Source organism: Microcaecilia unicolor, chromosome 4 (assembly GCF_901765095.1).
Source record: "Microcaecilia unicolor chromosome 4, aMicUni1.1, whole genome shotgun sequence".
NCBI classification, from domain to species: Eukaryota; Metazoa; Chordata; class Amphibia; order Gymnophiona; family Siphonopidae; genus Microcaecilia; species Microcaecilia unicolor.
This window is the reverse complement of record NC_044034.1, coordinates 222,096,255-222,123,409: the sequence shown is the minus strand read 5'-3', so window position 1 is coordinate 222,123,409 and position 27,155 is coordinate 222,096,255. Positions and strand designations below refer to the sequence as shown.

Below are 27,155 nucleotides of genomic sequence, written 5' to 3'. Positions count from 1 at the left end.
TACATTAAAAAATAATCTTTATTACTTAGGTTTTAAATTTCTTGAACGTGTACAGTCTGGAAAGTACAGCCAACGTTTTATTAACAAGGACATCTGCTGAATGAAGTAGATACACAAGGTGGGCTGTAATGGACAAATCCATTCTTAGCTCATGGTCTCTTACATGAAGATACACTTCTTCATATCTGACCTCTCTCTCTCTCTATATCTATATATATATATATATTAAACTCAATTTTAGCTTAATGGCAGTATCATGGTCTATGATTATTTCTCTAGAGGGGCATAATTCAAGAGCTTCTCAATCAGATCCACGTGTGCCAGAAGCATTCGACGGCAACAGTATCTCTTCAATCCTAGGGCATCCAGGGCATCACTGCAAAAAGGAGAGAGACAGTGATGAACAGTCCTAGGAAAATTAGGTAGCAATAGAATATAGTGCAGCCACCAACTGGAATACCAGAGCCAAATATACCCAACACTAGTGCAATAAATTATGAGAAATTATTCTAGGTCGGCAGCAAAACTCTTGTCTGATTTACTCCATTTCTAGATTGTTTATGGTTATGAAGGGCTCATGATGCCATAGCCCAGAAGAGGCTAGTTCCAATTGAGCTGAAAACCCAAAACGAGGAGAAACCTATGCATTCCCTCCTGACCGACAGAAAGGAATGGTAAGACTAAATGGCCTCCCCCCCTCCCCCCAAATGAAGAAAAACTGATGTGCCACAAGAATCTATACAGGGACCAGTGATATAGAATATTCATAACTAGTCAGGTTTTCCCTTCTGTTTTTATACACCATCTTTCCAGAAAAAGATTACAAACTACAGATCCTCTTGGAAGGTGGTTAACATGACCAGACTTGGGCTACATTGTTCAGCCATGGCTGAGGCTTTTCCCTACCAGAGGGGATCTGAATGTTGCATGATCAACCCCGACCAACCTAAGCAGAAGTCTAGCTGGGTCGTGTGAACTGAAGTGCATATTACTGAATTAGCTAATTTGCCATTAAAAACTTTTAGTAAATGACCTGCAAAACTTGGAATGGAGGACACAAAAGGTGAAATTTAGTCATAGCTGTTAATTTCATTTCCCTTTCCATTACTCAAGCTACCCTAGTCTGGATAAAGTGGAAATGTGTTCTTTTCTACCAGCAGATGGAGGTAGACAGCTGAAACATCCAGTGACATAAAGGCTGATGCGCTGTTGGAACATTCCAGTATGCCATGCTAAAGCAGCATAAAGCTACATCTGCCAGTGCAGCATAATTAACTTCCGCAATTAACCTCTAAATTGAACTATATAAACAGCAAGAGGAAGGCAGAGAGTCCCCAAGGGCAGGTCCTAGACTGGTGTGGCTGGACTAAAGAAATTAACAGGTATTACAATTTCACCTTCCTCAGCAGCCCAGGCACACCAGTCTGGACAAGGTGGGGGTGGTGGTATGCAGAATCTTACTGGATCATCACTCTCCCAAAGACCGAGTGGTCTCTGGCTAGAACATCAAGTTTGTATTGCTTCTCAAAGGAGTGAAGAGATGACAAAATGGTTACCCAGCAAAGATCTTTGGGTGAAATCACGCCTCTGCCCATAAGGCTGCCTAAGCACTGGTAGAATACCCCTTGAAGTCCCTTGGAACTGGTTTGTTCTGACAAATATACGTGCCTCAATAGCCACCCTGATACAGCACTCTATTATTGCCCTGAAAGCCACTAGACTTTTGCGCGGTCCATGGAACAGTAAAAACAGACAAATCATTTGTTTCCTGCAAGTAGTGGAGCAATACTCTGCACATCCAGTTTATGAAGATTTCCAGGCTGAGCACCAGTTCCCTGGTCTTTGAATGCAGGGATGCAAACCTCCTGATCAACATGGAAAGGGGAAATCATCCTCAGCAGAAAGGTTAAGACTGTGCAGATGGAGAGACTCATGGACAAATATGGGGTCATGACAAGACATAGCCTGTATTTCTGACACCCTGCATGCTGAGGTGATAGAAAACTGTCTTCAGCATAAGATCTTTTAGACAGACCACCCTCAATGCTGACAGGGTAGACCAGCAAGAACATTCAAGTCCTATGAAGGAAGAAAAAGGATGAATTGAGGGGAGCCACAACTATGACACTCTTTCAAGATTTGCAAGACATCCGGCTGAGCGGCCAGAGAAAGGTCGTTGATTTTCCAATTGTAAACAGGCTCTCCTTCAGGGAGCAGAGGGCCAGCCTTTGAGGAAATCCCTCCTGAAAAAAAATCTACATAAGTATTGCCATACTGGGAAAGACCAAAAGGTCCATCAAGCCCAGCATCCTGTTTCCAACAGTGGCCAATCCAGGTCACAAATACCTGGCAAGATCCCCAAAAAGGACAAAACATTTTATACTGCTTATCCTAGAAATAGTGAGTTTTCCCCAAGTCCATTTAATAATGGTCTATGGACGTTTCCTTTAGGAAGCCACCCAAACCTTTGTTTAAACTCTGCTAAGCTAACCACCTTTACCGGCAATGAATTCCAGAGTTTAATTACAATTTCAGTGAAGAAAAATTTCTCTGATTCGTTTTAAATTTACCACATTGTAGCTTCATCATCGCATGCCCTAGTCCTAATATTTTTGGAAAGCGTAAACAGACGCTTCACATCTACCCGTTCAACTCCACTCATTATTTTATAGACGTCTATCATATCTCCCCTCAGCCGCCTTTTCTCCAAGCTGAAGCGCCTTAGCCGCTTTACCCTTTCCTCATAAGTCGTCCCATCCCCTTTTTCATTTTCGTCGTCCTTCTCTGCACCTTTTCTAATTCCACTATATCTTTTTTGAGATGAGGCAACCAGAATTCAACACAATATTCGAGGTGCGATCACACCATGGAGCAAAACAAAGGCATTATAATGACCTCATTTTTGTTTTCCATTCCTTTCCTAATAATACCTAACATTCTATTTGCTTTCTTAGCTGCAGCAGCAGCACACTGAGCAGGTTTCAACGTATCATCAACGACGACACCTAGATCCCTTTCTTGGTCTGTGACTCCTAACGTGGAACCTTGCATGACGTAGCTATAATTCGGGTTCCTCTTTCCCACATGCATCACCTTGCACTTGCTCACATTAAATATCATCTGCCATTTAGACGCCCAGTCTCCCAAGGTCCTCTTGTAATTTTTCATAATCGTCCTGCAATTTAACGACTTTGAATAACTTTGTCATCAGCAAATTTAATTACCTCACTAGTTACTCCCATCTCTAGGTCATTTATAAATATGTTAAAAATCAGAAATCCCAGCACAGACCCCTGGGGAACCCCAATAACTACCCTTCGTAACCTTTATCTTGTCTTCCTCTTCAATAGTCCCTTTCCCTATGTGTCCTGTCTGTCCTACCCTTATCCCTTATTTGTCCTGTCTGTCCTGATTTAATTGTAAGCTCTTTTGAACAGGGACTATCTATTCTTCATGTTAAATTGTGAAGCGCTGCGTACGACTGGTAGCGCTATAGAAATGATTTGTAGTAGTAGTACTCCATTGAGAATACTGACTAATTAACCCTACTCTCTGTTTTCTATCTTTTAACCAGTTTTTAATCCACAATAGAACACTATCTCCTATCTCATGACTCTCCAATTTCCTTTGGAGTTTTCATGAGGTACTTTGTCAAACGCCTTCTGAGAATCCAGATACACAATGTCAACCGGCTCACCTTTATCCACATGTTTGTTCACCCCTTCAAAGAAATGTAGTAGATTGGTGAGGCAAGATTTCCCTTCACTAAATCCATGTTGACTTTGTCTCATTAATCCATGCTTTTGAATATGATCTGTAATTTTGTTCTTTACAATAGTCTCTACCATTTTGCCCGGCATCGACGTCAGACTCACCGGTCTATAATTTCCTGGATCTCGTCTTGAACCTTTTTAAAAATTGGTGTTACATTGGCCACCCTCCAATCTTCTGGTACCACGCTCGATTTTAAGGATAAATTACATATTACTAACAATAGCTCCACAAGTTCATTTTTCAGTTTTATCAGTACTCTTGGATGAATACCATGCGGTCCAGGAGATTTGCTACTCTTCAATTTGTTGAACTGCCCCATTACATCCTCCAGGTTTATAGAGACTTCATTCAGTTTCTCCGACTTGTCAGCTTCGAATACCATTTCTGGCACAGGTATCTCACCCAAATCTTCCTTGGTGAAAACTGAAGCAAAGAATTCATTTAATCTCTCTGCTATGGCTTTGTCTTCCCTGATCGCCCCCTTTTATTCCTCGGTCATCTAGCGGTCCAACCGATTCTTTTGTCCGCTTTCTGCTTTTAATATACCTAAAAAACTTTTTATTATGTGTTTTTGCCTCCAATGCAATCTTTTCTTCGAAGTCCCTCTTAGCCTTCCTTTGCATTTGACTTGACATTCCTTATGCTGTTTCTTATTATTTTCAGTCGGTTCCTTCTTCCATTTTCTGAAGGATTTTCTTATAGCTCTAATAGCTTCTTTCACCTCACTTTTTAATCATGCCGACTATAGTTTGGTCTTCCATCCTCCTTTTTTAATATGTGGAATATATTTGGCCTGGGCTAACCGCCGGTTGTTCCCTTCCTCTCAGTTAAGGAAAATGCAATTGCAAAGAGGAAATTTACATAAAGAAGACAGAACCTCAGAGGGCAGCTGGGCCGTTGGGCATACGAACTCCAGGTCACCATCTCACCACTCTCCCAGTTTGGGACACTCTTTGTCTGGTTTCTCCTCAGAGGCCTGTCTGATATGGGTAAGCCTTCAGCATAGCCTGAGTCACTGAAACACGGAAGCCCCTCCAACAGGATGGCGTTTTTGAACAGCATCCATGCATTCTTCTCATTTTATCATAGTCTCACTTCTTAAAGTTAAATGCTAACATATTTGATTTCCTATGTATTGTATAATTATACTACAGCAAGATGCCCACCGGAAGGGTGGAAGGCCAGATTTTAGGACTCAGGCTGTAAAAATACCAGCTAGGTTTAAAAATCTATGACTGGCTGAGCAAGGACTTGCTCTTCCTGCAAGTTAATAGAATCTGAAAAAAAAAAAGCAGATGATACAATGATACAGAGGTAATACAGAGTTCATGAGATGGTATGAAAGGTATGAAAAGTATGAAAAGTATTGCAGCCGGAAGATGTGAAACTGTTATCTCAACGCTTCCCAAAACATGTTGATAATTAGCAGTAGCTGAGAACGGAAGGAGGTGGGCACATCCGACAGCAGACAGCATGGGAAAGTATGCTCTCAGAAATGCGAAATATTAGCTAGGTATCTCACCATTCACTTCTATGGAGAGGATAGAGTATAAAAGAAGGAAGATTTTGGCTTGGTTAGAGAGTCTTCTCCAAAGCTTCAGTCAGACGGCGAAGCCCTGTGCGGCTGAAACCAGAATCTGATGTCTGTATTTGTATCAACTTGAAGACTTGTGTTTGGGTAAGAAATAAAATGTACCTATCTATCTAAACCTATCTCTGTCTCTATTTTTATTGATTCTATCTTCTCTTTACCTAACATTTAGTTTTCAATTACGGCTCCTAATGCCACCCCAGAACAGACCCCCTTATGATTGGGTGACAATGGAGGTTAGAGAAACTATACAGAACCTGATATATGAACTAAGTACCTTTAGTCCCCCGTGTGACGGAGTCAGAAAGAGGTCTATAAGAAGAGGTGAATAAAAACAGTGGTGAGCCCTGAACGCTGACAGTACTCGCTGACCTTCTTTATCTTCTTTTGAACGCAAGAGGGGATACTTCATTTTGTGCGTTCAAATGTTCTCTGTTTCTCTCTGTCACTTTATTTTCCTTCTCTCTTTTTTCTCTCATACTCACCTGCCTCTCCCTACCGCTACTTTCTGTCCTTCTGCCTCACAAGGACATTGGCCATTAGAGGGGTATTGGGCACCTATGTTCTGTCCGTTTTCCCCCCTACTTTAAATACTCTTCTATTCTTCTGTCTTTTTACTTTCTTCCCTGAATGTCTTACTGCCCTGCGCTGAACTAAATATTTGCGTTTCTATCTTTCAATATTCTGTTCTGTTTTTCTCACCCTCTTTTCTTTCTCCTATCCTGTCTATCTCTTTGATTTGCGTGATGTGCGCAAGACTGTGCTTGTTGTGTGAATGAAGCATAACAACGAATCCAGGCGACTGCGATTTGGGTTTTGCTGTAAGCTTATTTCAATGTTCAAAATCTTTGGATTGGTCTTTATGCTAGCAATTCTCGCTTAACAATCCTTAGAGATTGCGCATTTTCTGCTTCCAATCCCACCCTGTGTTCTGTCTTAATCCCTCCTTTTCAAATCCCTGTTCCCCTGTTCTTATTCTGTTCTTTCTTCTTCTGTCGACCTTACTTTCCTCCCCAATCCCTTCTCCTGTTCTCCTTCATCCTAACTTCTTCTACCTACCTCTTCCTATTAATCCCCTGGGTCTAATCCTGCTTTTTTCTCTTCTGTATGTTCCCGTATCGGGGGAAGTCCCTTTACTCTAGGAGAACAGCACGCTTTCAAATTGCTCTCTCCCTTAAAATCCTTTTGAATTCTCTGTTCTTATAACCACTCTTCAAAACTGACAGACAGCCCCCACCTTTTCACATCTACTATTGCCTTCACTCTGTGTGTGCGACTCTATTCCTCCTCATTCTTTCTATTTGGACTTCCTACAACTTTCTTTTTTGCTGAAAACAGTAATTACGGTGTTCAACTTTGTAGCTGATTGCCGTCGTCCAATTGCTGTTTTTCCCCTTATCTCTCTAAGTATTCTTTCAGTCTTCTGCACTATGCTTTCCCTCTAACAGCCCACAGCCCCCCCTTCCTGTCCACACTTTTCTCGGCTCTTTTTCATAGTGCAGCATGAATAACTGCGTAGTATCTCTTATTCCGTTCTATTTCCTTTTGCATCTTTGTGTGTGTCTTTGCACTCTGTCTGCCGTCTCTGCTTTTCTTATTTCTCATTTCCACCTGTCAAAATCTTTATTATTTACTGCGTAGTTCAACTGATTGCTCTTTTTCACAGCTGCTCAGTCCTGTGCTCTCACCCCACCCCCATAGCCATTTTTCTTTCCTTAAGTCCAATCTGAATCCCTTCTTCCACAACATTTTGTTCTTGTCCCCCTTTTTCTGCCACAATAATCCTCCCTGCCCTCCTCTCTGGTGCTCTACCGACTCCTACACCATATGTCTGTGGTCCGTGTAAAATTTTTAAGGGTGTGGCCCGCACGGTACCAATTGGGGTAACTTAATACCTTACATACACCTTTTTGGCTTCTTGTGCAAACCAGAAATCATTTTTTTATTTATTTTTTGGATTTCCTAGAAAACTTTTCTTTCTCCTTCTCAGTCCCATGTGGTGTGAGGTTTGATTCTCTTTCCGGATCAAAGCTTATTACATTACTAGTAACTGTCATATTTGATATATACTCCCTCTTGGGCTTCGAATCTGCCTTTGTAAATCTATTTAAACTTGCCCGAAGAGTTGTAAGTTCTAAACCCCTTTTTCTCACATTTTTTAATATCTTTATCCAGGCTTCCGAAACTGCCATTTCTTTCTGTAGCTTTTAAAGGTTTTCCCTAACAAGTGCTGTAGTTCACTATCTCAAGGACATGAGAATCTGGGAAGATTGCCCACTTTAGCTGCCTTATCAGTCCAGCACTGCTTTGGCAGAGGAGGCTCTACAGTTCACTTTTAAAAGCTAAGAAAGTGATTTTTTTTCTCTCCTCTCCCCCTTTTTCCGTTCGTTTTTGTCCCTGTTCTATGCTGAAGTGGTACAACAATCTTTTACACAGGTATCTTTCAACTCTGGTTTCCCCTCAAAATTGGTTCCTTAAGCAGGCACCATAATTGTAAAATGACTTATCTTTTCATGCCTCATGCTGCCAAGTCCGTTGTAAGTGCACTTCTGAGCATGTAAGAATGTACGGATGTATTTCTTGGCTTTCACTGTATCTTAGTCTTACTCTGCATTCTCCTTTTATCAGGGCATACTTTTTTCTCCTCTTTTGTGTCATTTTATTAGGACGTTATCTCCCACTCCCCAATATTCACTGCTCATACTGCTTTGACTTTTGGGTGTTGCTCTCTATTTCATTCCATCTCCCTTAAACAAAAGCTTTCTCATTCTGTCTCTGAGTCATGATTTTAACCCCGAGACAGGTTTTTCTTTCTTTTGTACTGCAATTGACAGCTTGATAGACCTTATTGTGCTACACCATGTGGTTACAAAGTTTTAAAAGAGTATCTTTTCTTCAAACATACATTACTTGACTTTCCCCTTTAAAAAAACCAGCTTTTTCCTTCTTTGTCCTAGTGTGGTTTCCTGTGATCACATTACAATGCTTCTTAGCACATAAATCCTGTCGTAATCGTCTAGGAAGCCTTAGTCCGGAAGCTAGAAAAATTAACCCTTACTTAACAAGATCAAGCAATATGCTGGTAGTAATGAAATTTAGATTGCCGTTATTTTAAAAAACACAGTAGAAGACATTAGAAATTTTTGCCTTAAAGGAGCTGTCGTATTAAGTGTAGAATTGACAGTTTCAGCTTTCATATGAACACATAACGCAGTTAGAATTGTCATACTTTCTCAAACATTAACTCCCTGGTTCCTTACACAATAGTTCCTAAGGACTGCAATACGTTTGATCTGATAAAATCCTATCCTGATTAATTATAACAGCAGAAAGTTTTAATATGAAAAATTAAACTTACAGTTTTTATGTGCTGTATAGTTCTATTTTCAGTAGCCGTAATGTCCAATGCTTGCAGTGAGCAGTAAACTCAAATTAAGCACAGGAAGCACACTTCCCTTCTGGTTTTTATTCTCCTTTTCCTATAACATCCACGTCAACATTAAATCCTTATAACAATTTTCTGTAAACCTCTTTGATGTTCTGGTTCTTCTTAAACTCTCTACAGGATTACTGCTAAATCATATTAAAAGTTTTACTTCCCAGAAGCAGTCTTTTAACCACAATGTTACCCTCTAGATAAGATTCTCGTATGCTTTGGATCTCCGATACTCTGGTTCTAGTTTCTTGTACTCTATTTTAATGGTGTACTCGTTTAAAAGAAATATAAGTTACAGCCCCAGCACCGTACTATCGTGTTAGTTTAATACAAGCCTGCTTATCTTCAGGAAACATTGATTTTTGAACAGTATTATAGATTGTCAGAATTATAAATTGTCCTCATATTTAAGTCCCATTTTAAGGACTATATTATAACGTTATCTACAAGAAATACTACACTTCCTCGCTTGCATTGTGATTTTCGTCCTGGCTTATTTTAAACACTTGTAATAATGAGCTAGGTTATAATATTTCTTGATGAATATTTCCACGTTCTAAGAATGACAATCACTTTTAAATAATATGGTTCTATATAACTGCTCTGTCTCTGTGTTCAGGCTCTTCACCTCCTTTCCTCCCACATTTTTCAAACATAGTGGGTGTGACTTGTTCTTACTGGGCAGTGCCTACCTGCCTGCTGCCTACCATTCCAGTTTTAAGCCTCTAATCCAGCTCTGCCGTTCTATCTATCGCTTAACACCTCAGTCACTACATATATACCCATAACACCTCAGTTACTACTTATGGCCCCTTTACACATTCTCTTCCTTGCCCTGTCCCTTCCTAATCTTTTTCCCCTCCCCCTACCGCTGTCTACCACTGGAACTCACTGCCCACCCATGTCCTCTCCCATCTTGCTCACTACTGCAATACCCTACTCACCCCCGTCCCTCACCACCTCACCATCTCTCCTGTCCCCCTCCTCCTTCCTAGCTCTCAACCTTCAACACTTCCTTCCTGCCATTAACCCATCCCCATTCCTCCTAAGCGCATCCCGTCTTCGTCGCCTTCGTCGCCCTACCTCCCCCACCCTCCTCCGCACTCTCTTGCTCCTCCTCCTGCTATCCGCAGGAGACATCAATCCCAATCCAGGTCCCCCACACCTGTCTTCGTCCTATCCATGCAAACGTTTCCGGGATGTCTCCAATCTCATATCTATTCCCCTCCTCCCCCCCTCTTCCCTCCCCTTCTCATGTGCACTGTGGAATGCCCACTCGGTCTGCAACAAACTTCCCTTCACCCACGATCTCTTCATCTCTCATTCCCTTCACCTGCTTGCCCTAACTGAAACCTGGCTCTCCCCTGACGACTCTGCCTCAGTTGCGGCTCTATGCCATGGAGGCTATCTCTTCTCCCATACTCCCCGCCTAGTTGGCCGTGGAGGAGGCGTCGGGTTACTACTCTCGCCCTCCTGTAGCTTCCAACCCCTCCTCCTACCACAGTCTCACTGCTTCTCATCCTTTGAAGTCCACTCCATCCGTCTATTCTACCCGTTGCCACTCAGAGTGGCAGTCATTTACCGCCCCCCTGATAAATCCCTCCCTTCCTTCCTCACCGACTTCGATGCCTGGCTTTCTGTTTTTCTTGAACCCTCATCTCCATCCCTCATTCTCGGAGACTTCAACATACACGTTGATGACCTGTCCAACTCTCACGCTTCTCAGTTCCTCACTCTAACATCATCCTTCAACCTCCAGCTTTGTTCCACCACCCCTACTCACCGTGATGGCCATTGCCTTGACCTCGTCCTCTCCTCTTCCGGCTCACCCTCCAATTTCCACACCTCAGCTCTTCCTGTCTCTGATCATCACCTGATCACCTTCACACTTCTTCACCCTCCCCCTCAGCCCCGCCCAACATTAACCACTACTTCCAGGAATCTCCAGATTATTGACCCTCCCACCTTATCATCTAGTATTTCTAATCTCCTCCCCTCCATCATGTCCTCCGAGTCTGTTGACGAGGCTGTCTCCGCTTACAATGCCACTCTCTCCTCTGCTCTGGACACCCTTGCACCATCCACCTCCCGTCCCACAAGGCGTACTAATCCCCAGCCCTGGCTGACCCCTTGCATCCGTTACCTTCGCTCCTGCGCCCGATCTGCTGAACGCCTCTGGAGGAAATCTCGCACCCATTCAGATTTCCTTCACTACAAATTCATGCTATCCTCCTTCCAGTCCTCACTATTCCTTGCCAAACAGGACTATTACACCCAATTGACTAATTCTCTCAGCTCTAACCCTCGTCGTCTCTTCGCCACCCTTAACTCCCTCCTCAAAGTGCCCTCCGCTCCCACCCCCCCGTCACTCTCTCCTCAATCACTGGCTGACTACTTCCGCGACAAGGTGCAAAAGATCAACCTTGAGTTCACTACCAAGCCACCTCCTCCTCTCACCCTTCAACCCTCTCCCTCAACCAACCAACCCAGACCTCTTTCTCCTCCTTTCCTGATATCTCCGAGGAGGAAACCGCCCGCCTTCTTTCCTCCTCAAAATGCACCACTTGTTCCTCTGATCCCATCCCCACCAACTTACTTAACACCATCTCTCCTACTATCACCCCCTCCATCTGTCATATCCTCAACCTCTCTCTCTCCACTGCAACTGTCCCCGACACCTTCAAGCATGCTGTAGTCACGCCACTCCTCAAAAAACCATCACTAGACCCTACCTGTCCCTCCAACTACCGCCCCATCTCCCTCCTACCCTTCCTCTCCAAGACACTTGAGCGCGCAGTCCACAGCCGCTGCCTTGATTTTCTCTCCTCTCATGCCATCCTTGATCCGCTTCAATCCGGTTTTCGCCCTCTTCACTCGACAGAAACAGCACTTTCTAAAGTCTGTAATGACCTGTTCCTTGCCAAATCCAGAGGCCACTACTCCATCCTCATCCTCCTGGATCTATCCGCTGCTTTTGACACTGTCAATCATGACTTACTTCTTGCCACACTGTCCTCATTTGGGTTCCAGGGCTCTGTCCTCTCCTGGTTCTCCTCCTATCTCTCCAACCGCACCTTCAAAGTTCACTCTCATGGATCTTCCTCCACCCCCATCCCCTTATCTGTTGGTGTTCCCCAGGGATCAGTCCTTGGACCCCTTCTCTTCTCAATCTACACCTCTTCCCTGGGCTCCCTGATCTCATCTCATGGTTTCCAGTATCATCTCTATGCTGATGACACCCAACTGTATCTCTCCACACCAGACATCACCGCGGAGACCCAGGCAAAGGTATCGGCCTGCTTATCCGACATTGCTGCCTGGATGTCCAACCGCCACCTGAAACTGAACATGTCCAAGACCGAGCTTATCGTCTTTCCACCAAAACCCACTTCTCCTCTTCCTCCACTTTCTATCTCAGTTGATAACACCCTCATCCTCCCCGTCTCATCTGCCCGCAACCTCGGAGTCATCTTTGACTCCTCTCTTTCCTTCTCTGCGCATATCCAGCAGATAGCCAAGACCTGTCGCTTCTTCCTCTTTAACATCAGCAAAATTCGCCCTTTCCTCTCTGAACACACCACCCGAACTCTCGTCCACGCTCTCATTACCTCTCGCCTGGACTACTGCAACTTACTCCTCACCGGCCTCCCACTTAGCCATCTATCCCCCCTTCAGTCTGTTCAGAACTCTGCTGCACGTCTCATATTCCGCCAGAACCGATATACTCATATCACCCCTCTCCTCAGGTCACTTCACTGGCTTCCGATCAGATACCGCATTCAATTCAAGCTTCTCCTTCTTACCTACAAATGCACTCAGTCTGCTGCCCCTCACTACCTCTCTACCCTCATCTCCCCTTACGTTCCCGCCCGTAACCTCCGTTCACAGGATAAATCCCTCCTCTCAGTACCCTTCTCCACCACCGCCAACTCCAGGCTCCGCTCATTCTGCCTCGCCTCACCCTATGCTTGGAACAACCTTCCTGAACCCTTACGCCAAGCCCCCTCCCTGCCCATCTTCAAGTCTTTGCTTAAAGCCCACCTCTTCAATGCTGCGTTCGGCACCTAACCCTTACCGTTCAGTGAATCCAGACTGCCCCAATTTGACTGCCCCGATCGGACCGACCGTTCACTTGTCTATTAGATTGTAAGCTCTTTGAGCAGGGACTGTCTCTCTTTGTTAAATTGTACAGCGCTGCGTAACCCTAGTAGCGCTCTAGAAATGTTAAGTAGTAGTAGTAGTAGTAATAATGAATTAAATTGTGTAAGTCTTTATAACAAATTTTCTATTTTTACTCGACAGCATTGTAAACCGGAATCCAACACAGACAGTTGCTAGAAATTACAGTGGTTTATTGTTACATTAAGAGCTAAAGAAGCATTTCTTTGCTTTTACCTTAATAGATATGCATATAAAATATGTTTTATCTTTCCGATTGAGAAGATAATGGCTGCGTGCCATGATAATACAGCGTTGCTGCAGCTGTTCTGTTTGTCATCATTTAGACATACCATTTCAGTCACTGACTAGTATGTATGTTTTATGCCGTATCTTGGTGTAAGAATCACATGCTTTAATTTGTTTTTTTCCCCCTTTCACCTGTTTAGGCACAGAAGTTTCCTGCCATCGCATTCGGGTTTATTAATTTGTCATATTTATGGCTATTAACTTGTGATATTTGCACCACGATTCTGGTGTCCTGTTTCACAATTTATTATATTTTCCTGTTTAGATGCTACTTCCAATCTATCTGGTACCCGCCCCAAAAGCATTTAATATGTATTTTCCTTTATTTCATTTATTCTAGGGGTACAGCTCTGGACTACACATGTTACAATGCCTTTCTTGCCTTTTGTTGAAATCGGTGTTTCAGTAACATATATGGTTATCCCCACAGTCTGTTTCCTTTCTTTTTTTTAATGTATACTCTATATGTTTATTTTGTTTGTTTATTGCTCATTCCTTTACTCCCCGGTACTAGGGAGAATATAAAGCTGCTTGATTAATGGTCCGCAATGCCTGTCCATCAATCTCTAAGTCCCACCCACTTCCCCATATTCTGCATGTCAGATATTTTTCAGACTTTTATGCTTGTGCTCAAGTTTTGTGTTTTAATTTTATGGTCATTGCTACACAACTTTTTTTTATTTCTCCACTTTATCTTTACATATAAATTACTTTCCTGTTGTACTACAGGTATAACAATTTCTTGTGTCCTCTTTAATGTTCTTGAGTTTCCTTCTCGTGGTTTGTTGAGTGGAAAACATATTGTCTAGCGAATGATGAACGTGTAATTTTTCACATTTTTTGTTCTGACTAATGTGTTCCAACTAATGACTTTTTTATGGTAGTGCCTTACCCGAAGAGCTTACATGTTTTTTCCCCTTAAAATAATTTTTTTTGCTTGCTACTTCTGGATTAGATTTCAGAGGTTCTTTCTAGGAACATGCCATATTTCTTATTCCCTTTTTCCTTTTTCCCTTCATTTCTTAAATTTATTTTATTAGTTTCTTCTACTAGTGTCATGCAATTAACTTTGATACCGATGTCTGGGACTTACATGCATTGAAGGGGATCCTTCAATGGATGACGGTATCTCAATTAGTAGGAGCAGACTTCCACTCCATTTTCGGAGTGGCCTGCGGTTTCGGCATTATTGCCCACCTATGGGTTACCTGTATAGATGATCGCTGTGGCAATACAGGGACGCCTAAGACATTAGTTGAGATTGTATACAGGTTGACTAGGGCATTCAATATTTTTGAACGGCTAGTTGTAACAGAGAAAATTCATAGTCTTTCAATGTTTTAGTTGGGTTAGTGGCAACAGAGAAAATTCCTCACCATAAATCTTTCAGTGTTTTGTTGTAAACGAGAAACATTCCAAACCACTGTAGGTCCAATAGAGGGATTAGTGGTAAAAGAGAAGATTCCTAATCTGCGGAAATCCATTGGACCGCTGCTCTTCAACTCAACTCATAGGACCTTATTCGCTGGTTTTTTTGAGTTCTTTTTGGGAGTGTTTGCAATGTCCCTTTTTGGGGGCTCTATCATGGGCTGGAGCTCATGGCCAATTGTAACCGGAATAATTCTTGGCAGGCAGTAGAAACCGAGATTTATTCCTGTCTTTAGAAGCACACTCTGGGGAGTAGTATTCATTAATTTGGGATAGAGTAGTATAAATATATAATAGCTGACACTACGTATTTATTTACTTTTGTACTGTCTCTCTAGGCATATTTCTGTTTACAATTTTTGTCTTGCTTTCTCCTAATGTCACTTGTGGTCAAAGCGTGGAACTGTCCGCCAATTAGTAATTTTTATTTTGGATCCCTTTGTTGGAGCACATTAACAGATGCATGAGTATGAATGTGTTATGTCTCTGCATGTTCTACTATCAGAATAATCATCGCATGTTTTTGTACACTGTTAGCACATTATCATTTCAAGATCTCCCTGTTATCTCTGAAGCTGCTCTTTGATCCACTGACCTTGTACCAGGTTCTAGGTCTGGTCAATATATATATTATTACAATAGTTCATTTTTTTTTCTATAGCATGTTACAGGTCTGAAGCTCATTTGTAGACCACTTACTCACTAGGTCCCGTGGTTATACATATTGGGTGATGTTGTTCACTACCCATTATGTCATATCTTCCTCTCCGCAACCAACACCAGATACTGGTGATCTGACATCTATTCAAATCTCTGGTAAGGACTTTCTGGAACAATCCTTTCTATTTTGCGGTTGACCTCCCTATGCCACCGAGAGTTCAAAAGGGCGTAGTGATCCCGCCAACTGTCCTCTTTCTCTATTAATTTTCTGCCCTGGAGATTACATTGCACGAATCGTGAGTATATTTTCATTTATTGCATGTGTTACTATGAAGCTTGCCATTGTATATTCGAATTTAGTAACAGATAGTAGTGATATAAGTGTTTTATAAGACTAGATTTGCCAATATTATTTGATACAACCCAGATATCAGTGTTCTACCATACCAGAGTTCTGGTACCCAATTCATTATGCTGCCTCTTGAGAGAGTGATAAATCACTTCCCAGGAGACCACATAAATCTGGAATAAGTTTCAGCCTGGACTCTCGTGGCCCCGTAAGGGCACTTTTAATACCAAAACTTTGCAAAGGTTATTAAATTTTATTTACATATACACACCCGATTCCACCCGTCATTTCCACTATCAGATTCTCAGTAGATGGGTATCGACTATCACTGATTACGTGATCCAAGACACTGTCGATCTGACATCGTTATTGATACCTGGTGAGGTGAATCTTAATCCACGACCTAGTAGACGGCCCCCTGCAAGAGGCGATTCACCCATTCCACATAAATTCAATGCTCCTAGTGTTAACAATCAGTGCCGGGACTGTCGCTCTCAACCTACTCCCAGCCACCGAGCTGAAGTACAGTGCAACCGTTGTTTCCATGCCGGCACTGTCCTCATAGTCAATACCGTCAACCTCCTTCAGACTCCCCATCGCTGCATGTCTCCCGGATGCAGATACGACAGCCACAGAGAGACCGCAGGTGCCCGAGTGACCTCCCCTCACTAGATAACCCACATCGCCAAGACTGTAGGAATGATTACCCTGATAATCGTGGCCGCCGCGCCCAACCTCAGCAAGGTCCCCCTGATTCCACTAGACAACCCAGAGACTACCGTTCCCGGCCTAGTCCTGATCGCTTTCCAGATGTCCTGTGTTATCGCTGCCAGCAATATGGCCATTATGCCTTTCAGTGTTCTCAACCATTACGGAATCTGCCCCGAGCTCAAGTTCGGGCAATGCGGCTATTACGCAGCCGTCTGTCCACGACCACGACTACGCGTACCTAGAAAACACAGAGGAAAAAAAAAAAAACAGATTCACCAAAACCTCAACTGTCGTGCCAACGTGGAATGTTTCCGTTGCTATCACATCGACCATTCTGCATCGCAGTGTCTACTACCCGTTCAACGCTAGCCCAGAAATCAAAATCGCCCACCCCACCCGTCCATAATGACTAGGCGTATTCCGAACCCGATCTGATTTTGTAGTTCACAGTTACTCATAGTACTCAGCTCCTCATTTAGTATCCAGAAACCATTTCTCTGTATATGTGTTGGTGTGATGTTTCTGTTTCTATTGCAGGTAACATGTTTTTATTTTATATTTCTCCTGGTTTAATTTCAAGTGTATATTTATGGTACCATACAAATGACCTAACTGAGTCAGCAAGTTATTTAGTTGTTTCTATGCATACCTTCCCTGGGGAGTTCTTATCAACTGCAGGGATGAGTGATCCCCAGAGGATGTTCATTTTATGTTTTTTATATGTATACCTGAACTGACTTATTTATGCCATTTTACTTTATACGGGATCCCTTTTTAATAAAAGCTGTGTATTGCACATTTTTAAAATGTTTTCTGCTTTAACTGTTGTGCTGTATAAATTGACATTCACTTCTTTAATTTTTTTATTAATATAAAGCCTTCATTTTTGAAATCTCTTTATTGTGTGTGACATCTGAAAGCTTTTCATTATTTCCTTGTCTAAGAAAGAAGAAATAACCATTATCTGTTATATGGAATGAATGCGAGAAATATTCCCTTGAACTGGCCATTTGGGGGAGCATTTTGCGCTGATCATACAATTTGTAGTATTCTTGAACAGAGAATTGGTGAAGCTTTCGGACATGAATAAGGAAAATTATGCACTCCACTTTTTAATTCCTTTCTATTTACAACAGGTAATCACAATAACCCCAACTATTGTTTTTTTTATCTGTCTGTCTTTCACTGCGAGTGATTGTGAGACAAACTGGTGTAGATTATTTGGGTGCAACGGTCCTGGAATTTATGCTTTGTGTATTTAACTAACACCTTGCTTCAACTAACTCTTGCCGCGTGGTGGATTTGTCTTGAAGCGATATGCTTCTTCCTACTTCTTTGTCTGATTGAAAAGGGTTACTTAAACTCTATGTGAAGGTCAATCACTGGTGTCTGCACTTTTGAATGTTTTTTTCATTTGTCTTTTTCAAGGAACCTTTTTCTGGCATTGCCTTCTGAATATGCCTTGCTGCAATTCAGATGTATCATATTTTGTTTTTTTATTATTAAGCTTATTTTTATCTTACACCCTTCAGGGTGCTTTTTTAATTTTTTTAATTTTTTCCATTCTCGATGCTTTGTTTTTTACCATGCCTCCTTCCTGGACCCCATTTATACCCACAACCCACCTTCTAGCATTCTGATTTCTTTCAATAAGTTTACCACATAAATTGCACTACTGGTCTGTTTAACGTTTGCCTTTCCCCAGATAGATACAGGAATTCCGTTGACGTCCCTCACCGAGGAGACGACTGCTAGCACAGAAGAGCTACCCGATAATGTATCTGATCTGAAGGCTATGTTGCAGCAAAGAATCGCTAAATTAAAAGACAGATGCACAGACCCCAACATTACCTGGTTTCAGAAACGAGACATTATTGAGCGTGAGTTTCAACAGATGCATCAATTGGTCCATGAACAAAAGAGACAGGCTCTCCACTTACTGGAGTTGCAAGAAAATTTGGCCTCTACCTTTCTTTTTGAATCATCTAACTTATAAGTCCTGCTGGCCTCCTGCAGCTGAGGGCTCAACCCTTGGTGAATGGTAGTCATCGTAGGTGAAGATTCCATATCTATTGGCGATAGATTACGACGCATTGCCCTCCGTACATCAATAATTGAACAGTTACCATCATCTCTAAATTTTAATTGTTTTTCTCTTTTGTTCCATATACTTTACCATTGTTATTTGATCATGTCTTTCTAAAAATTACCAATCTGTCTCGCACATTATGCAAGCCAGAAGTGGGGATATATTATGCAAATCCCAATTCCAAATCCCAATTCCAATTTTTTTTTATTTAATTTTAAGTTGATGGTAGAATAAAGACATGGAAAGATCCCAATTTGTACACCACAAGTACGTCTTCAAAATCTATCCAGGCCCAAATGATGTTAGATCCCCCAAGGTTGTGGCAATGACCTTTACACCTTGCAAACTACTGGACCACAAGTCTTGGGTCCATGTGAAAGATATACGTGTTTACTCAGCCATAGAACCAGATGTTACCAGTCTAACCATCTCAAGACCGGCAACTTCCTTCAGCAAGCCAGCCTGAAAACCCAGCCCTGTTGGATCTTCCAGAACTCCGTCCAGATTCTTCAACGCTTCCACCGCCTCGACCATGTTCGATGAAAGAAACTTTTGAACTGATACTTAATTTGAGAACTACTGTTGCTGTTTATGGACATTATAGATTCATATTTTGTTTTATTTTCAGTTTAGCAGCAATCCTGTCTAGATATTGAAAAGGTTTTATTTTTATTTTCCTATTATTTCCTTTAATTGTTCTAATTGTTTTTCCACGAGTTTCCCCGTCATTTAAATTGAAGTCGATATTGCTCGGATACAAGGGTAACATCAAACCCTAATACTGGCTCTGATATCATAATGTAGATGTAAACTCTGTTAGTATCAACCTGTTATGCAATTGTTTAACTTTGGTGTAGGCTTACTTAAGCTACATGTCTTTCTGTAGGTTTGACTAAGCTCCAAGTGGGGTAACGGATGTATACAATGCTTCCCATACTTCCAGGTCATTATGCATATATCAAGATCCATGCATGACCTTTGTTAATATAAATTTTCCTAGGATTGACCCATTAGATTATCTCCCCATGTACTATGCACTAGATACAATAGAAGTCATAGAAAGACCTGAAAGTGTTTATTAGTATGATCCACCTGAAATTGCTATTACCCGTATACCTATACTTCATGGGATTTTGTGAATGAGCTCATGGATTAGTCCCATTCATAAAACCTCTCTCACTACAGGTTTGAGTACGCCTCAAGAGGGGTAACATCAAGATTAAGGCCCAAGGGTTTGGGTAATATAAAGGGAATTCCATATGCCCAAAAATATACCACCTAAGAATGAAGTTTCTTGTCTTGCACCATACCTTCTATCAATTTGTAAGACCAAAACTCCCCCTCTCGTTTGATAGCTTGCCACCTTCTGGAATGGATGATGACGAGCTTGACGAGCTTTGTGTCACCCCTCCTCAGAGGGGGTGACAAGTGGGGAATGTATAATTATACTACAGCAAGATGCCCACCGGAAGGGTGGAAGGCCAGATTTTAGGACTCAGGCTGTAAAAATACCAGCTAGGTTTAAAAATCTATGACTGGCTGAGCAAGGACTTGCTCTTCCTGCAAGTTAATAGAATCTGAAAAAAAAAAAGCAGATGATACAATGATACAGAGGTAATACAGAGTTCATGAGATGGTATGAAAGGTATGAAAAGTATGAAAAGTATTGCAGCCGGAAGATGTGAAACTGTTATCTCAACGCTTCCCAAAACATGTTGATAATTAGCAGTAGCTGAGAACGGAAGGAGGTGGGCACATCCGACAGCAGACAGCATGGGAAAGTATGCTCTCAGAAATGCGAAATATTAGCTAGGTATCTCACCATTCACTTCTATGGAGAGGATAGAGTATAAAAGAAGGAAGATTTTGGCTTGGTTAGAGAGTCTTCTCCAAAGCTTCAGTCAGACGGCGAAGCCCTGTGCGGCTGAAACCAGAATCTGATGTCTGTATTTGTATCAACTTGAAGACTTGTGTTTGGGTAAGAAATAAAATGTACCTATCTATCTAAACCTATCTCTGTCTCTATTTTTATTGATTCTATCTTCTCTTTACCTAACATTTAGTTTTCAATTACGGCTCCTAATGCCACCCCAGAACAGACCCCCTTATGATTGGGTGACAATGGAGGTTAGAGAAACTATACAGAACCTGATATATGAACTAAGTACCTTTAGTCCCCCGTGTGACGGAGTCAGAAAGAGGTCTATAAGAAGAGGTGAATAAAAACAGTATACTTACTTCAAAGCTAATATCAAATCCGATTATGATCACTATTATCAAGCGGCCCCAGCACCATTACCTCCCGCACCAGATCATGCGCTCCACTAAGGACTAGGTCTACAATTTTTCCTTCTCTCGTCGGCTCCTGTACCAGCAGCTCCATAAAGCAGTCCTTGATTTCGGCAGGGTATTTTACCTCCCTAGTATGCCCCAATGTTACATTTACCCAGTCAATATCGGGGTAATTGAAATCACCCATTATCGTGTTGCCCAGTTTGTTTATGTCCCTAATTTCCTTTAACATTTCTGCATCCGTCTGTTCATCCTGGCCAGGTGGACGGTAGTACATTCCTATCGCTATCCTTTTCCCCTTTACACATGGAATTTCAATCCACAGTGATTCCAAGATGTGTTTTATTTCATGCAGAATTTTCAATCTATTTGATTCAAGGCTCTCCTTAATATACAATGCTACCCCTCCACCAATTCGAACTACCCTATCACTACGATATAATTTGTACCCCATTATGACAGTGTCCCACTGGTTATCATCCTTCCACCAGGTCTCAGAGATGCCTATTATATCTAATTTTTTTATTTAGTGCAATATATTCTAACTCTCACATCTTATTTCTTAGACTTCTGGCATTCGCTTATAGACATTTCAAACTGTTTGTTGTTCCTATTTACATCATGCTCAGTACTTGACAGTATTCATTTGCAATCTTTTGTCTGATTTTTATTTAAGAACACCTGATCTACTACGGTCTCCTTTGCTACCTCACTATCGGGATACCCTTTCTTTCCTGTTCTGCTGATATCTTTGAAAGATACCTTATCCCGAACCATGCGCTTTTGAGCAATTGTTAGCCTTCCCCCATTTTCTAGTTTAAAAGTTGCTCTATCTCCTTTTTAAATGCCGATGCCAGCAGCCTGGTCCCACCCTAATTAAGGTGGAGCCCATCCTTTCGTAATAGGCTCCCCCGTCCCCAGAATGTTGCCCAGTTCCTAACAAATCTAAAACCCTCCTCCCTGCACCATCGTCTCATCCACGCATTGAGACTCCGGAGCTGTCTCTTGGGCCCCATGCGTGGAATGGTTAGCACTTCAGAAAATGCTACCCTGGAGGTTCTAGACTTGAGCTTTCTACCTAAGAGCCTAAATTTGGGTTCCAGAACCTCCCTCCCACATTTTCCTATGTCATTGGTACCACATGTACCAAGACATCTGGCTCCTCCCCAGCACCATCTAAAATCCTACCTAGGTGACGCATGAGGTCCGCCACCTTCGCACCAGGCAGGCAAGTCACCAGATGATCCTCACGTCCACCAGCCACCCCGCTATCTATACCCCTAATGATCGAATCACCAACTACAACTGCTGTCCTAACCCTTGCCTCCTGGGCAGCACTTGGAGACATATCCTCGGCGCGAGAGGATAGTACATTCCATGGTGGGCAGGTCCTGGCTACAGGAGTACATCCTACTTCACCAGGGTGATGCTCTCCTTCTAGGAGACCTCCCTCTTCCAAGATAGCACAGGGGCTATCAGACTGGAGGTGGGACTTCTCTACAACATCCCTGTAGGTCTCCTCTATGTACCTCTCTGTCTCCCTCAGCTCCACCAAGTCTGCTACTCTAGCCTCAAGAGAATGGACATGCTCCCTGAGAACAAGGAGCGATCTGGCCCTTTGCTCACCAAGGAGAATGAATGCTGGTGGACAGAACGTTCTCTAAGACCTTCCAGACAAGAACAAAGGCTAGGGAGGTGGAGACTATTTTAAGTAAATCAGGGAAGCCCAGATCCTCCAATGATTAGAAGATGCATGTTTTTGGAATACCCATTTCAAGACCTCTGCTGATCAGAGCACAGGGGTATTCGGTTGAAATTTGTTTGACTTAGGGGGTATTTAACATGAAGAAGTTGAGAAACTGTCTTATAGGCCAGAGCTCACAGATCTTTGTTCTATGTTTCCATCTGCTGGTTGACTGGCACAAACCTGCAGGTTCTGAATTCGTACAGTCTGGTAAATACAGTAAGGGTGATATTAATTTTAAAATCAGGAGAAAGAGGAAATACATCAGAGCTGTACCGAACAGCATAAATTTACTAATCAGCCAAATATGAATAATGGGCTTTGAGGTTTAACGAAAAATAAAAAAGCAACATTAAATCAGAGAGCAAATGTTTATTTCAGTAGGATTTAGGACAGTAGATCCTCAGATTATTCATATTTAAATTTAAAATCACTATTTGGCTGAATATCCTATATAATAAAAGCACCTCCAACATTCTGAAGCTGACTGCATGGCTGAGGCATTCCTGCTCTCTGTATCCATCTCCTGAATTGCCATCACGTACTTCCAGGTTCGTCACAAGCAGAAGTGACCAATCACACGAGGTTTCTCGGCTTCAGAATGTTGGAGGTGCATTCTATTAAATAGGATTGGTCAGTTCCTTGAAGCACAGCCAGAGCTCAGCATCCTGCACAGTAACGCTCAGACACCAGCGAGGGGGGGGGGGGGGGGTGGTATCTGTCACACACACACTCTCTCTCACAGTCAATGTCTTTCTCTCTCACTCTCACACACTGTCTCTCACACACTCTGTCTCACACTCTATCACATTCACTCTCTCTGTGTCACACACTCTCTTGGTCTCATACACTCAGTCTCACACACACTGTATCTGTGTGAAACACACTCTCTCTCACACTGTCTCACATATGCACTTGCACACACACTCATTCTCACACACACTCTCTCACAGACACACTCGCATCCAGACTCACTCTCTCTCTCACACACACACTCCGAGGAAAACCTTGCTAGCGCCCGTTTCATTTGTGTCAGAAACGGTCCTTTTTTACTAGTGAATAATGTATTCTGGGCTGAATCGAATATTCAGTACAGCCCTAGAATAGATAGCTGCTATGTACTTGGACTGAAAGCCAGCTAGATTCAAGCCAGCTATCCTCACATATTGTGTTGGGTTAGGGAAAGCTACCACTAACTTGGTCAGATAATACTATCCCTGATCTACCCTTGCTAAATGGTTTAAATTTTTAAAGGCTTTGATCTAGGTGCTTAACTCCCTTGTTAGTTAAGTAAATTCCTTTTATAGTTTACCCTTACCTTGTAAATCATCTTTAAATGAGAATAACAGCTCTATATCTCACATGTTCATATCTACTTGCTGATATAATACCTTTTCCACTTCTCTCTATATGTTTCACATGGCTTTGAAAAATCAAAGAAATGGCAACACCAAAAATTGCATACCCTTCTGTATATTCTGCCTGCAAAAGACCAAGGTAAGCCTCCCATTTATTTCCAACAATCTTGCCACATGTGAAGCACCGAACTGGGATAATCATTTTTTCCACCAGAGGAGCTGTTTAAAACAAAAGAATATGATATAATTAAAAGAAAGTGATTAAAACATACATCATACAGACCAGACAAAGCCTAAACAAAATTTAATTAAGGGGTATTTTTATAAAGCATTTTCAGCATGTAAATCCTATTTTACATTTAGAAAAATGGCTCTTATATATAAAAAAAGCCTGGATATGGATCAGAAGTAATGTGCATACATAAATGTAATATGAAACATGAATTTATAAAATACTAGTAAAAAAGGCCAGTTTACAAAACAAATGAAACGGGCGCTAGCAAGGTGTTGAGTTTCTGCCATTAATGTTTCAAATGGAAGTATTATAATAAAAGTTTTTTCATGTTTAAAAATAGTTTTTATTGTTCTACTATGTGTAGTATAATGTATGAAAATGAGCTGTGTGACATTTCAATGTTTTTTTTTTTTTGGGGGGGGGGGCGGGGGGTTTGGCAGTGTCTGTGGCTGTCTGAGAGAGATGTAGAATTTTTCTGTTATACTTTCTGTATTGAGGGGGTTCGGGGAGGGAGTGTGTGTCTGTGAGTGAGAAAGACAGATGCTGTCTGTCCATGGCAGTGTGTGTATGTAGGTGTGTGGGGGAGTTGGGTTCTGTGGATGGGTGTGAGTGAGAGATACTGATTGTCCTTATTAGATGTTGTGTATGCAGTGCAAGCTACACATACACAATCAACCCCCCCCCCCCCCCCACACACTCCTCAGAGGACAGACAGCACAGGCAGCAGCAGTGCAAGCTACACACACACACACTCCTTGCCCTGAATTATGTAAACTGCTTTGAATGTAGTTGCAAAAACCTCAGAAAGGCGGTATTTATAAAGTCCCATCTTCTCTATATATAAAAGGCACCTCCAACGTTCTAATTGAAGCCTCCAGCCGGAAACTTGAGGTGGCATAGATATCCGGTTTGCCACAGACTGTCTGCCCCGCCCTCGCGTCAAAACGTCATGACGTCGAGGGCGGGTAATGACAAAAGCAAAGAAAAACTCGACGCTGGCTCGCTACACCCCCCGTCCGCCCTCCCTCCCTCACCTGCACACAGCGTCGCTAATGGACCACACCCTCTCCCCCCGCTCCTTCCCAGTCGCCACTGGACCCGCTGCTCTCTCCCTCCCCCCTTGCCGCTGGACCCCGTCCCACTGCCCACAGTCACCCTCACCCACCCTCCTCGCTCGCCATCCTGCAGCCCTCCCTCTCCAAGTCCAGGTTAGGAATCTCGGACAGGACGAAGAGGGAGGGTGGCGGGACGGCGACCGACTGGCTGCTGCGAGTGTCCATCAGGGAGGAGGGTGGGTGAGGGTCACTGTGGGCGGACGCGCGATGGGGTCCAGCAGTGACTCGGGAGGGGGGACGGACGCAGAGAGCAGCGCTCCCACTCCAGCAAAGCCGTCATCCCCCTTCAGTCAAAACAAAACAAGCCAACCTATGACATGCTGCACAAGGATCAATAGACAAGAGTGGAAATGTGCCAATCAAGTCCACTGTAAGTAAAGAAGCCATTGGTTAATCTCTGTTTCCACTCACCCACGCTGCTGTCATTGCTATACACTCTAAACCAAACAAATCTAGCAGCTGCTGCTCCACACTGTCGTTTTTAAATTGTTGCTCCATCAGAAACAAGTCTACTGGGAGGGTGGGGACTCAAACTCTGAGGGAGGGAGGGTAGGGGGACCCTGAAACTGGGAGGGAGGCGGGAGTGATGGGCCCCTGGCACACACTCTGATTCTCTCACTCTCACCCAGGCACTCTCTCTGTCACACACACTCTCTCACACATTCCCTCTCTCTCACACAGTCAATCTCACACACACACACTCAAACATACACACTCCAAGGAAAATCTTGCTAGCGTCCGTTTCATTTGTCAGAAACGGGCCTTTTTTGCTAGTTATATATAAAGTCCCATTTCCCTTCCCTTCAAATTAGAAGTAAAAAAGTAACACGGCTACCACATCACTTTCACTTACCGCAATTAAATGGTGCAACAACTTTATACCATGCTATTCAAGTACAATAGAACGGAAAACACACAACTTTGTTAAGGAAACATGTTTATGTGCTCTTCCCCATTTTCTTGCGAAAACAGAAGGCAATTCAATGCTTTATTTTCCTTGCCAGCTTGTATGGGCCCGCAAACTCCTATTTCCATCCCACCGAAAGCAATGTGATCAGAGGACGAAATGTGCTGCTGAACACTGCGGTTGTTTTCCACTGTTTTAGACGGTGCTCTTCAACCACCTATCATCCCCCTGTTCCTGTTCTGGCGCAGTATGGGACAGCCCCATGTCTGGTGGTGCGTGTGAGTCGGCGACACAGGACCTTGCGAAACTTTCGAAAGGAGTGAGAAGAAACCACCTCATCCCAAGCATCGGTTATCCTAAGTTAGCCGACCCCATGTAATTTAAAGCCACGGGGTGAACTGGTGAACATACAACAGGCTCAGCAGGGGCCCGAGTAGACACCAAAACTGCGCGAGCCCGCCCCAGGCCCTCTGTGCACACTAGTGTTCACCTGCCGGACGCGCCCCCCTGCCCTCTGTTTCTCTGGCTGCGGCGATGGACTATTGGAGCAGCGTTCCTCGTTGGTGCCCCCCGGCTCGCGCTCTGTGTGCGTCCTTCTGACTGAGTATCTGTCCCTCCTTCGGCGATGTTCCTCTTACGCTTCTCCCACCCCATTTATTTAAATGCCACAGGGCGAACTGCTAAACACACAACAGGCTCAACAGGGACCCGAGGACACACCACAACTGCGCGAGGCCGCCCCGGGCCCTCTGTGCACTGTACTCACCTGCAGCAGGCGCGCGCCTGCCGTCTGTTTCTCTGGTTGTTGCGATGGGCAATTGGAGCGCCCAACTCCAGACACAATGGACAACGTACGTAAGCGTGAGACTTGGAATTGGAAATACAGTGCGAAAGGCTATTGGATCACCACAGTGAGGCTTGGAATACACCGAGAGAAACTATTGGAGCACCAGCATGAGGCTAGTAACGTACAACAGAATGAGGCTTGGTTATGGTGCC

The 27,155-nt window shown here is 43.0% G+C and overlaps 1 protein-coding gene across 1 annotated transcript; it reads right to left on the bottom strand.

Moving 5' to 3' along the window:
• On the bottom strand, positions 1-27,027 carry POLR2L (RNA polymerase II subunit L). The gene is made up of 3 exons (XM_030201257.1): positions 26,923-27,027; positions 24,007-24,118; positions 1-376 (listed from the first exon to the last, which is right to left on the bottom strand). The coding sequence occupies exons 2-3, from the start codon at positions 24,099-24,101 to the stop codon at positions 268-270; spliced, it is 204 nt and encodes a 67-aa protein (XP_030057117.1). The 5' UTR covers positions 24,102-24,118; positions 26,923-27,027; the 3' UTR covers positions 1-267.
• Positions 27,028-27,155: the final 128 nt, after the last annotated feature.

Bases quoted from the DNA above. Each gene is read 5' to 3' on its own strand.
- POLR2L (XM_030201257.1), bottom strand. From the start codon at position 24,101: ATGATTATCCCAGTTCGGTGCTTCACATGTGGCAAGATTGTTGGAAAT. The intron at 377-24,006 runs GTATGCAATTTT...TCCTTTTTGCAG, and splicing joins CAGGCAGAATATACAGAAGG to TGATGCCCTGGATGCCCTAG.